General features: G+C 30.8%; 1 protein-coding gene across 1 annotated transcript; it reads left to right on the top strand.

Annotated features, from left to right (window-relative positions):
* Positions 1-6930: 6930 nt before the first annotated feature.
* Positions 6931-13938, top strand: LOC145163374 (uncharacterized). Its single transcript, XM_079082217.1, has 6 exons — positions 6931-7112; positions 7219-7604; positions 8260-8867; positions 8928-9477; positions 9608-11103; positions 13792-13938. The coding sequence occupies exons 1-6, from the start codon at positions 6931-6933 to the stop codon at positions 13936-13938; spliced, it is 3369 nt and encodes a 1122-aa protein (XP_078938343.1).
* The last annotated feature ends 383 nt before the right edge of the window (positions 13939-14321 follow it).

The raw sequence follows: 14321 nt of genomic DNA, 5'->3' as shown, positions 1-14321 counted from the left end.
CATTACTATTTGTCATGTTATCTAATTCTAAGCTGCAGGGGCAATTTCGGTATAAATGTTGTGTTTCAATTGGTAATAAATATGATAATCACACAATGAAGGAATTCTGAAACAATTTTTTTCTGTTATCTTATTTGCTATATTTCTACTAAATAGGAAACATTTTAGTATGTATTTGTATATATTACATAATTGCATATATTAATTTACAAATATGCTATTTGATAACATTTCTATATGGTATCAATCGTTTTGCAGGAAATGAATATAGGGAAGAAAGTTTACCTAAGAAAGCATTTGCACTACTAATTCATGATATCTAACTTCTCATTACTATTTATCATGTTATCTAATTCTAAGCTGCATGGGCAATTTCGGTATAAATGTTGTGTTTCAATTGGTAATAAATATGATAATCACACAATGAAGGAATTCTGAAACAATTTTTTTCTGTTATCCTATTTGCTATATTTCTACTAAATAGGAACCATTTTAGTACTTATTTGTATATATTCCATAATTGCATATATTAATTTACAAATATGCTATTTGCTAACATTTCTATATTGTATCAATTGTTTTGCAGGAAATGAATATAGGGAAGAAAGTTTACCTAAAAAACATTGATCAAATTGATGATAATTCACACATCAAGATACGGGTGCTGAAAATGTGGAACTTTACCAAAAATAATAGTGTTTGTTCAATTGAAATGATCCTAATGGACGAGGAGGTTTGTTGTATTTCTTATTTTTTTTGTAGCCCATTCAATATTACATATGTTGCAACAAACATTTATGAATTATTATTTATTTGATTGAACAGGGTACAAAATACCATTCTCGTGTCTTCAATCAGAATTTCTCCAGATTTGGTCATTTATTAAAGGAAAATGAAACTTATATAATTATAAAACCCAATATGGCGGCTGTTATTAATGGTTTTAGTTATACAGGTCATAAGCAAACACTAACTTTGGATTGGAAAAGTATCCTAAAAAAATGTGACGACTTCTCAGGACCATTGAATGGATTTATGTTTCTTGATTTTAATTCAATCATAGAACAAACATGCCCACGGGACGCATTCTTTGGTTAGTTATTAAATTTTATTCCAATTACTTTTTTGACTTGTGTTCTTTATTATACATTTTTTTTATTTTAATGTTTTAATATTAATGCAATAGTATAAATTGTGTTATACTTTTGTAGATGTTATTGGACAGATTGTCTCAATTCGACCGCTTTAAACATCAAATCCTGTAGCATCCAAACATTATCTCAAACTCACACTTAGCAACCTAGAGTGAGTTTATATTATTTTTATTCCTTTATTATCTTTATTTAAATCATAATTTAATAGTATTAACTATTTTCATTGTTTATTTAGGTCTGTACATCTTAAGGTTACTATCTTTGGAACTCAAGCATACCAGCTGTCACAATACCTAAAAGATAACCCGACGGTTAATTGTGTTGTTATAGTGATGCAGTTTGTAAAGCTTAACATTTGGGATGGTTTGTATTCGCATATTATATATATATATATATATATATATATATATATATATATATATATATATATATATATATATATATATTTGTTTTTGTATAATTGTTATTGATTTGGTATTTTACTTTTACAGGAGTTGGTCAAGCTAAAAGTCATTTTGAAGTAACCAAAATGTTCATAAATTCTGACATTGTTGAAATTAATGAGTACAAGAAAAAGTTTGTTTCTTTGATTTCTGTTATTTGTTTAATTTACACTAACACAAATCCTATGATTTATCAATTTATTTTAAACATTACAGATTGAAAGCTGATCACAATGTTGGTAAATCTGAAAAAAGCATTACTTCACTCCAAAGCTACTCTTCTTCATATACATATGACTTTAAGGGCACTTTCCCATTAAGAACAATTTGTGAGATCACAAAACCGCTGAAGGTACATTGGATTATTTGATATCCTTTTGTTTTTTTTACAATATGTATTTTCGTAACTTTACATGCTATTAATTACAGGAAATGAAATTTTTGTTAGTTGCTTCAATCGTTAATATAAGATAGAATCTACGATGGTATTATGAAGCATGCTACAAATGTGAAAAAAAAATAACTCCAGTTCCAACACCCAACCATTCCTATACCGACCCTGACAAAATTACAGAAACTGTTGTTGTTCAGTGTAAAGATCCAAGTTCCAACAATTCGGATTTTCATACAGTTATCAAGTAAACACTTTTATATTTATATTAATTGTTTCAAACTTTGTAGATAATTAATATTTATGTAATTGTTTTTTTAAGGTATATAATTCCAATCAACGTACAAGATGGTACTGGTACCATCGGATTGACTCTTTTTGATAGAGAAGCAAAGAGGTTGTTAGATATAAGTGCATACGAGTTGAAAAAGATACATGAAGCGGTATATTATATTATTCATATATTAATATCATAATACATTTAATTTGTTATAATTTAATAAAAATCTTCTTACAGGCTGGAGACAGTGATGCACTATTTCCAATGCAACTTAACGTGTTGAAAAACCGCAAGTTTTGTTTTCTTGTAGATATTACAAAATACAATGTCAACAACTATAATAATATCTACACCATTCTCAAGCTTACAGAAAATGTATCAATTCTTTCAGAATTGGAAAGTAAATTAGAACTTATCGTGCAAAACATTTTAGGGTTCACCATTTATATTTGTTTACTATTTAAATACATAACGATTAACATATTTCCATTTAATTTTGTAGAGTATTGAGTCCGTCTCCTTAAATCAAGTGCCTTTGGAATCAGATGATGTTGTACAGTTCAAAAGGTTTTTCAATTTCTTTCATTAACTTTTTTTTATATTTAATTGTTCCAATTAAATACTTATTTTTTTAAAAAAAAAATTTAGGATGTGATCTCACAAACAGATGAAAGTTTTACACCATCAACAGTTGATAAATCAACCGCAACAAGTCCTAGCAAAATATCAACTGATTTGAAGCGCAACCTCCAAGACATTTATGACGTTGATTCTGGAGATGATTTAAGTTCAACTAAGGCTAAAAGAAAATCAATCGGAGAGGAAACTCCACTCTTAATTCCAAAAGTGGAGAAGTGAGTTGGTTTTGGTTATATTACACATTTAATATATTTTGATATTTCTTTGGTTTTAAAGATATTTTGATTCTTTGGTATGCTTTTTATTTTAGGATATTTAGGATGTCAATTATTATTTGTTTTGGATATATTTGGATATTTTTATTGTTTTAATGTGGACAAGTTAGTTGGAGTTGGTTTTAACACACATTTAATATATTTTGATGTTTATTTGCTTTTAAAGATATTTTCATTGTTTGGTATTATTTTTATTTTTGGATATTTAGGATGTCAATGATTATTGGTTTATTGACGTATTAATGGATTATAAAAAAAAGCATTTGCACTACTAATTCATGATATCTAACTTGTCATTACTATTTGTCATGTTATCTAATTCTAAGCTGCAGGGGCAATTTCGGTATAAGTGTTGTGTTTCACATATGAAAAGCAAAATCACAACAACAATTATTCCAACACTTTTGACCATTTCAAGCAAAAAAATGCCTTCATGAGGTCATTTATGTACTTACTGTTTATCTGTCTTACTTCATTTGCAATTCGAATCAATTCCATTGTATGGAAACGCATTTGGTGGGAAGCATGCACAAGATGGAGGAGCAAAAACTAATGTCCTTTCTTATTTGGGAGAGACAAACATATTAAACATGTTATGTTTTATGTAGTATTTTGTTTCCCTATTTAAATTAATGAAAGATACACTAATTAATATTACAAAAAGGAGTGTAGTAGACAAATGCAAAAAGTTAAAAACTATTCGCAGCATGAAGTCAAATTACATGCAATGAAAGTAATTAAAAGTAACAGCATGCTTATGAAGTCAAATTACATGCAATGAAAGTAATGAAAAGTTAAATCATGCTTTATCATTAAGTCATATTAATATACTTTAAATTTTTAATTTCTCTGTTTGCATCAAGTAGTTTCCAAACCACAATCCACCGTATAATGTTATAGCAAGAAGACAAAACAAGGATTGTTTAAAGGATATCACGGTAGACATGTTTATTGGAATGAAAAGGACACATCATGCATCTTTTGGAAACACGTTCACGTGGGTAAGTTTTTATGCAGTTTTTGAAGGACATATCTTTGATTTGTTCTTAATAAAATAATACATCCTAAATCAAGTCAAGCAAAAAAGAACAAGTATGACAGACTTTTTTCCTTATTTCGTGTATCATATTCAAAAGTAAACAGAGAAAGCTGGGTTACAAATATAAGAATTTAACCATTCACGTGGGTAAGTTTTTATGCAGTTTTTGAAGGACATATCTTTGATTTGTTCTTAATAAAATAATACATCCTAAATCAAGTCAAGCAAAAAGGAACAAGCATGGCAGACTTTTTTCCTTATTCCGTGTATCATATTCAAAAGCAAACAGAGAAAGCTGGGTTACAAATATAAGAATTTAACCATTCACGTAGGTAAGTTTTTATGCAGTTTTTGAATGACATATGTTAGATTTATTCTTAATAAAATAATACATCCTAAATCAAGTCAAGCAAAAAGGAACAAGCATGGCAGACTTTTTTCCTTATTTCGTGTATCGTATTCAAAAGCAAACAGAGAAAGCTAGGTTACAAACAGAACAATTTAACTATTTTTTTTATTAAAGTCTTATGATCGTATGCATGTATTCATACAATAAAAATTATGAATTCTGAAACAAAACATACACATGGATTTCATAATACAGCGTATGACTTATTATGAATATTTTTTTTACAGTGTTAATATCTCCCTTAGACCAAAACTGAATAATATAGTATTGTTTTTTAAGTAATCTGTATATTAATATATTCTGTTTTTTAGGTGATTTGTAATTAATTATACATTTCTCTCATGGTTGCACCATATATAGTATATGTATATCCTCTATAAATTTCGTATATTTAAATTATTGTTTCATAATTTTCGGTAATCCCTTATTAAATTCAAATCATATATTAAAATTTAATTGATTTGTAATCTATTAAATCCCATAAAATCTGGAACATAAATTTATCCAATAAAAATTCAACAACAATAAATTCATAAAATCTGGGAGTATATTTTGAAGATATTATTATGTGAATAAGTTTATATCTCTAAATATACCTCAGAACGTGAAATCAATTATTTTGAAAATCCTCATTCGTCTTCTTTGTCTTTCAATTGCATCTGCGAATCTTATTTCCTCAAAGTTACAGCAATCTGCTTCATAGAAGTTCTATTCCTCATTTCAGTTCACACGTCAACTGGTTTTCATTTTAAAGCCTTCTTACTTCCTGCAAGATTTTCATATTCATATATCAGGTTAGTCTTTTGACTTTAGATTACATTGGTTTCTGTATGGATTTATTGTTGAACATTGAAAGTCAATCGATTTATTGGATTCCAATTCCATACTCATTTGCAACTAAATGTTGGAATGGAATTGAATTCAAATTCCAATCAAACTAAAGAAAAACTTCGATCAAAAGGCATCTTGACTAAGAAAATATTATATACCTTGTAAAGATCCATCAAGTTGTTAAAGCTCTAATCTTTTGAAACAAGGTTTTTGAATCTCTTCATCTGTCACAAAATCTGCAAATACTGTAAAAAAGTGTTAAATCTTCTGAAATAGATGTCACAAACTGAAGTTTAATCAAAATATCTACATACTTGAAAAAAAAATGTGTTACCTCTTCTAAATAGACATTCATTCCTATCCTATGTGTTCTTATGCAGAAAACAACAATAACATGTACCACATGCAAGCCCGAGAGAAAAGAAGACAAAGAAAAATATATTTGGAAAATAAAAGATCGAAGAAAATGAAAACAACATTGAACGTTCCAAGTATATTTGGAAAATAACCCTATTATTATTTTATATTCTATGCGTTACTGTTACTTTGTTTTCTACATATCTTTACAAGTTTTATAAGTTGTTGCTATTTGCAGATCAATCAACCAACATTGTTGGTGAAACTCAAAATGTCAATTCATTTACTTCACATGGAATGCATAATACAACCATACAATACTCTTCTTCCTTTACAGATGTTAGAACTCCGTTATCTAACATTACAAATGTTATAAATCCGTTATCTAACATTAGAAATGGTAATTATTTATTGTTTTTAAAATATACTATTATCTATTTTGTATATAATATATATATATATATATATATATATATATATATATATAATACTTTTTTTTGGTCAGATAACATCAGTTTTGATAAATATGCCACTTCCAAGTTACCAAACAGAAGACAGTACTATGTACTTTCAAATGAAATGACATCAAAAAATGCATCTACAGTAACGACTTCTTCATCATCAATCAAGTTAAATCCAGGATGTCATAAATTAAAAACGAAGACGATACATTTATCCCCTATCTCATTGATTGATTTGACAGAAGATGTAGAAAATATACATCAAGTGAACAATGAAAATCTTATAGTTGGTATCTCAAATGGTAATAAAAAATAATATCCATTTTACATTTCAAATACTATGTTGTATATACTTATAAAATTCATTGATATTTTATTCAACGCTTTTATTTTACAGAATATTTGGATCATGGTGATCAAAATGTTGTATGTCAAACATGTCGTGCAAAGTTATGGAGAAATGAATCCATTAGAGGTAAAGAAAAGGGGAACACAAATTATTCATTATGTTGTGCTTACGGCAAAGTTCAACTTCCAGATTTAAAGAAAGCACCCCCGACTTTTGAAAGAATGTTCTGAAATATGGATTCAAAAAGCAAACACTTCATGAAAAACATTCGACGTTACAATTCAATGTTTTCTTTTACGTCGATGGGTGGTAAAATTGATTCTTCAATCAATAGAGGAAACGCCCCATACATTTTCAGATTGGGTGGTCAAAATTATCATAGTATTGGAAGTCTTTTACCAGCAAAAGGATCGGAACCAAAATTCTCTCAGTTATACATTTATGACACTGACAACGAAATTACAAATAGACAAAGATGTTTTCGGTATTTTTTCAAACTTCTTCTTCATAATTTATTATTATTATTAATATATATATATATATATATATATATATATTACTAATATTATGTATAATTTTATTTATTTTAGTGGGGAAAAGGATCAATCAACATCAATTGATAGTGATATTATTGAAGATATTAAGGTGATGTTGGATTCAAATAATGTCTTGGTTAGATCTTATAGGATGGTAAGAGATACTTTTCAGAAAAATCCAGAAGTTGATATGAAGTTACGACTTATCGGGAGAAGGGAGCAAGATGGAAAAACATATAACCTACTGACTGCTTCTGAGGTTGCTGCTTTAATTATTGGTGACATTTCTGATTCAATCGAAAAGAGGGATATTGTCGTTCAAACAAAAAATGGTTCTCTACAACGTATCAGTGAATTGCATCCTTCGTACCTTCCTCTCCAATATCCATTGCTATTTCCATATGGGGATGATGGTTACAGTGTTGACATTCTTCATAGAGGTGTGTCATTTACGACCGACAGCAAGCGTGCGAAATGTACAATGAGAGAATATTTCGCTTATAGGATTCAAGACAGAGATCATTCGTTCTCTCTCATACTTAATTCAAAAAGGTTGTTTCAACAGTTTTTGGTAGATACCTATACTATGATGGAAACGGAGAGATTGTACTACATACGTAGGCAACACCATGTTCTTAGATGTGATCTTATGAAAATTTACGTAACCAAAAAGCTCAAGGAACGACTGATATCTCGAATGTCGGCCAACGTGTCATATTACCTTCGTCCTTTACCGGTGGTGCACGCTATATGCTGCAAAACTATTTGGATGCCATGTCACTATGTAAATGGTTTGGATATCCTGATTTCTTCATAACCTTTACGTGTAATCCCAAAAGGCCTGAGATTAAAAGGTTTCTTAAGGATACTTCACTTCAACCAGAAGACAGGCCTGATATACTATAGGTTGTTCAAGATCAAGCTTGATGCATTCATTAAAGACTTAAGGGAGAATCAAATTTTCGGCAAAGTTCAAGCATGTAATTAAAACTATATTTTTTTAATTTTTTATAAAACATTGATCTTACTATTATATTTTAAATATGTTTTTAAAATCTAATTACATTTTCTTTTTTTTGGCAAATTCTTTTACAGATGTTTATACCATTGAATTTCAAAAAAGAGGTTTGCCGCATAGTCATATATGTCTATTCATGCATTATGACAACAAGCTACCAACTGTTGAATGTATCAATCCAATACTTTCAGCAGAGATACCAGACAGAATTGAAGATCCTGAATTGTATTCACTTGTGAATGAGTTTATGATTCATGGTCCATGTGGAGCTGAAAATATGAATTGTCCATGCATGGTGGATAAAAGGTGTTCTAAAAACTTTCCAAAACAATTCTGTAATCATTCGTCTGTTGATCAGAATGGTTTTCCGTTATATAGGCGGAGAAACGATGGTCATTTTGTTGAAAAATCAGGTGTAAGGTTGGATAATAGAAATGTTGTTCCATACAACAAATATCTATTGAAAAGATACCAGGCACATATTAATATTGAATGGTGCAATCAGGGATCTTCTATAAAGTATTTGTTTAAATACATAAATAAGGGTCCTGATAGAGCTACAGTTGCTGTTGTACCAACCAACAATGAATGTGAAAATAATGATGCGGTCGATGAAATAGCTGAATATTACGATTGTAGATATTTATCAGCATGTGAAGCATCATGGCGAATTTTTAAATATGATGTTCATTGCAGATATCCTTCTGTTGTCAGACTACCTTTTCATCATCCTAATCAACAGTAGATTGTATATGGCGAAGACGATGATATTGATGATGTTCTTGACAAACCTTCTGTTGCGGCTTCAAAGTTCACATCTTGGATGGAGTGTAATGCAATCGACAGTGAAGCACGAAAACTCACATATCTTGAATTTCCTACAAAGTTTGTTTGGATATTAAATGGTCGGTTTTGGAAGCGAAGGAAAGTAGGAAAAGCCATCGGTAGAATTCATTCGGTTTCACCTAAACTAGGTGAAGCATATTTCTTAAGGATTCTTTTAAATAAAGTAAAAGGTCCAACATCATTTGATGAAATTTGCACGGTAAATGGTGAAACACATTCTTCTTTTAGAGATGCTTGTTATGCACTCGGGCTATTAGATGATGACAAGGAATACATTGAGGCAATTAAAGAAGCAAGTCATTATAGATCTGGTTTTTATCTACGCTTCTTATTTGCTACATTGTTGATGTGTAATAGTATGTCTAAACCAGAGGTCGTTTGGGAAAATACATGGGAATATCTGGCAGATGGAATTCTATATAACCAACGACAAAGATTTAAGTCTGCAGGTATTACATTTTTTTCTTATTTTTTATTTAAATTAATTTCTTTTTATTATTCAACACCATTAAATAATTAGTAATAAAATTATTAAATATCGAACACATATTTTATTAATTATTTAATATTTTCGTGCAGAATTGTCACTCGGAGTAGATGAACTTAAAAACTTATCTTTGTTCGAAATAGAACAAATTTTACTTCGAAACAACTCTACTCTCAAAAACTTCAAAAACATGTCATACCTAGATGTTGAATCCGTTTCTTCTTCAAACAATCGACTTATCACCGAGGAGCTAGATTACGACATTCCCGTTATAAAGAATGACTATGATCGTATGTTTCTTGCATTAACAAATGAGCAACGTAACATTTTGCTAAACATCATAAGTGCTATTCAAGAAAATAAAGGAGGTGTCTTCTTGGTTTACGGTTATGGTGGAACGGGTAAAACTTTTTTATGGAAAACAATATATGCAGCAATTAGATCTGAAGGTAATATTGTCTTAAATGTTGCTTCAAGCGGTATTGCTTCCTTATTATTACTCGGTGGTAAAACAGCACACTCTCGATTTATAGTTCCATTTGAACTTACAGAGGATTCTTTTTGTAAAATAAATCCAGATGGTAAGTTGGCTAGCTTAATAAGAAAAACCTCTTTAATAATTTGGGATGAAGCACCTATGGTCCATAAGCATGCATTTGAAGCTTTAGATCGAACTTTGAAGGATTTGTTAAGGTGCAGAAATTCAACCATCTCAAATATTCCATTTGGAGGGAAAGTTATTGTCTTTGGAGGAGATTTTAGACAGATTCTACCTGTTGTTCCGGGTGGCAGTAGACAGAACATTGTAAATGCTTCTTTGAGTTCTTCACATTTATGGCAACATTGCAAAGTCCATAGATTAACAAAAAACATGAGGCTAACTGTTGGAAGGGATCAATCTGATATAGGAAAAATAAGAGATTTTGCAAATTGGCTATTGGATATAGGAGAAGGCAAACTTGGTGGTCTGAATGACGGTGAAACAATTATCGATATTCTGGATGATATTCTCATTAATGATTCACTTGATTCTATAGGTTCCTTAATTGAGTTTGTATATCCTTCAATTTTAGAGAAATATAGCGATATAAATTATTTCCAAGAAAGAGCGATACTTGCTCCCAAAAATGAAGTTGTCCAGGAAATAAACGACCGTTTGCTTAAGAAGTTTCTAGGAGATGAAGTTGAATATTTAAGTTCAGACAGCATATGTGAATCCGAATTTGTCCATGATCAATTTGATGCAAATTTATACTCTCCTGATGTATTAAATGGTCTCAAAGTATCCGGTTTACCAAATCATAAGTTAGTTTTAAAAATTGGTGTTCCAGTAATGTTACTGAGAAATATTGATCAGAAAAACGGCTTATGTAATGGCACAAGACTACAGGTGTTATCATTGGGTAAACGTGTTATTGAGGCACGTATAATAACCGGAACTAATATTGGAAACCGAACTTTTATTCCAAGAATGTCTTTAACTCCATCAGAAAAAAAGATTCCCTTCAAATTCACAAGAAGACAGTTTCCTTTGGTCGTATGTTTTACAATGACTATTAATAAAAGTCAAGGACAATCGTTATCAAAGGTTGGTTTGTTTTTGAAATATCCAGTTTTTTCACATGGACAATTGTATGTTGCCTTATCTAGAGTTCAAAGCAGAGAGGGATTAAAATTATTAATTTTAGATAAAGATGGCAAACTCACAAATAAAACATCCAATGTTGTTTATAAGGAAGTTTTTCGAAATTTGTAGCCAACTTTTTTGTAGCATATTTTATTCATTTTTAGCAAATCACACTTAATCCATCATATTACTTTATTTATTTATAATTACATATTGTTGTATTTTATGTTAATTTCATTACACACATTGGTAATGCATCATCTGCGTATGTCCAACAAGAATCATCCACCAAAAATAAGGGTTTTCAAAAATCTTCATTTCTAATTAAATACTTACCGTTAATTTTGTAATTAAATACTTACAAATCAAAAATTTATTGAAAAATGCGATATTACAATTGATAAGTTATCAGAAATATTATGTTATTAAATAATTCATTTTTAAATTCAATTAAAAATCAACACCCGTGAGTTCCACGGGTTTTAACCTAGTAACAGAATATTTATTAGACTTTTATGGGTTGTGCCTAAGAGGCCTCCTCGCTGCCTCCAGCCTCCTCTTTGTTTGGTTTGTCGCCGGAAAATGATAAAAGCAAAATAACCCAAAACATTGAAAAAATATTTCTTCTTTTGTTTGCTTGCTCGCCAGAAAATAAGAAGAAACACTATCAGCAGGAAAATAAAAACAACCAAAATCGATTTGAATATGTTGACAAATTATTTGCTTTGAATTTGCTCGCCGGAATATGAAAGCAACCAAAATCAATTTGGAAATCCGAACTGTAATGTTGGAGATGCACAGCGTTCATTGATAATATTCCAAACACTTCTCGTATTGTTTCAAACATTGGTCGTTCAACAGTGTATTATAAATAGGAATGTAGAGGGGGAGACGTGTTTCACCAACTATACGGAGGGGTATGAACGGAATCGCCGGTGGCGTGTTGGAGGTAGATGGTCGGCCTCGTTGTGTCTGTTGGAACGAAACTACATAGTAGGACTACATCTTTTCAATCCTCTAATGGCCTGATTTCCAACAGTGTCAGCAGTGCTTTAGAGTTGACGGTGGCAGGTAGCGGTTGTGTGATGGGTGTTCTCCGACACTCATCATCAGGTAGACTAGCCATTACTAGTGGTGCTTGTGAGGAATAAAGCAGAAAACCGGTAGACATGTAAGAACCTCATGGTGAAGTAAACTTCATCATCTTAATTATCATGATCTAAGAAAGTCTGTTCCAATTAGTTAACCAATCATCCTCATAATTCAATCGTTAAAGCATGGCAAAGGCTTTTAAGATAGCATCCATGTGTAGGCACCCATGTCCGAGAGGGAGTGGAGTTTAGTAGTTTACGGTGGTTGTAAGGATTGCTGATAGTTTTCAAGAAAAACGAACGACAAAAGACGATCAAAAATTATTTTTGTGTTTTATTTAAAAATAAAATAAAATATACAATTAAAAGGTAAATAAATTTAGAAATACCCTATTATTTTAAGATGATATATTTAGTTAATACTAAATTTCACATTAACAAACATTCAAATTATATAAACTAGATATATCATCTTAAAATAAATATTGAATTTAGATAAAATTACAAAAATAGTCCTTGTGTTTGGCTCAAAATTTCCACTTTGATCCAAAAAGTTTTGGACTAGCACCACTCATACAAAATAAGAATTTCATTGCAGTTTTGGTCCAAAATATTTTAACAATTCTTAAGATGACGATTATGTCCTTATTTTTTCTTTTTTCATTTTTCTTTATTTACATTAATTAAAAAAATAAACAAAAAAAATACCCCCCCCCCTCTCTATCTAATAAAGCCTACACTCTTCTCCCATTTTCATATAGAATATTACCACAACCGCCACTTGCCGAAATATATCAATGTTGATGCCACCATCATCGTCGTGGGCACCATCGTCCGACACCCTTATCAGAAGATATGACAACCACAACCACCACCACCACCTAATAAGGGCGACGACGCTAGGCCAAGACAAATGAAATCAAGCTGAAACTCTAGACCTTGATTTCCCGGCGGCATGTGTAATCATCGGTGTGTGTAAATCGATACAGATCTTCGTCGTGGCGGCCCTAAAAATCTATCTTCACACGAAAACCCTAGTAGTGGTGGTTCTGAAAAAGATGAAACAGAAACCCTAATATGGCAGCGGTAGTGAGAAAATTGAACAAGATAAAATGAAAACCCTAATCCATATGAGAAGGTCGGTGGAGAAGGAAAGAAATGGAGAAAAATCCTAGCTTCGTCATGTACAAATCTGAAAAAAACCCAACGTCCTTTTTCCAAATCTAAAGATGGCGGTAGCTCCAAAGAAAGGGTTTCAACACTGTCGAACGGATCAGGCCATATGCTCGCTGCCGGATTTTTTTTGTCTTAGTCTTTCTAGATCCATATCAGTGTTGTATTCGTCTTTCTAGATCCATATTATGGTTTACAAATTTAGTAATGTATTCGTGCTGAATGAAATGTTTTGTTCTTCAGATATGCAAAAATGGAATGTTTTGTTCTTCAGATTTGGAAAAAATATGTTTGAATTCATAAAATAGTGTGGTAGTTCTTGACGTTTTCGGAGAAGAAGAGAGACAATGGAGAAATAGAGATATGAAGTGCAGATAGAATGTAGGTTTTGGATGTGGTTTCCGGCAATAATGGTGGTTGTGACAGCCATTTCTGGCAGATCGTGGTGGTTTCCGGCAGGTGGCGACGACTTCTGGAAGATAACGGTGCTTTCCGGCAGGTGGCGGTGGTTTCCGGTGACACAATAGAGTAAGAGAGAGATGGGTAGTATATATTTTAAAGAGATAGTGGGTGGGTGTGGTAGTAGGGTGAGTTTTATTTTTATTTTTAATTTGACAAAATTGCAAGAATGGTCCTTGTGGTATGTCAAAACTAGCATGTTTGGGCCAAAACGGTTTAGGATAGCATTAATGGTCCAAAACTTTCATTTTCTTGCAAGTTTGTTCCAATTTGATTTGAATTTTTTTTGTAAAGACGATTTTGACCTTATTATTTAATTTTCCATTTTTGTTTTATTACCATCAATTTAAAAACAATTAAAATAAACAAAAATAAATTACATCTCTCTCTCTCTCTCTAAAAAACAAGAAAATAAAAATAAGTCTCTCTCTAAAAAACAAGAAAATAAAAATAAAT

Source organism: Lactuca virosa, chromosome 3 (genome assembly GCF_052849685.1).
Source record: "Lactuca virosa cultivar CGN04683 chromosome 3, Lactuca_virosa_CGN04683_v6, whole genome shotgun sequence".
NCBI classification, from domain to species: Eukaryota; Viridiplantae; Streptophyta; class Magnoliopsida; order Asterales; family Asteraceae; genus Lactuca; species Lactuca virosa.
The sequence above is the reverse complement of the archived record's forward strand: the minus strand, read 5'-3'. Positions and strand labels throughout refer to the sequence as shown.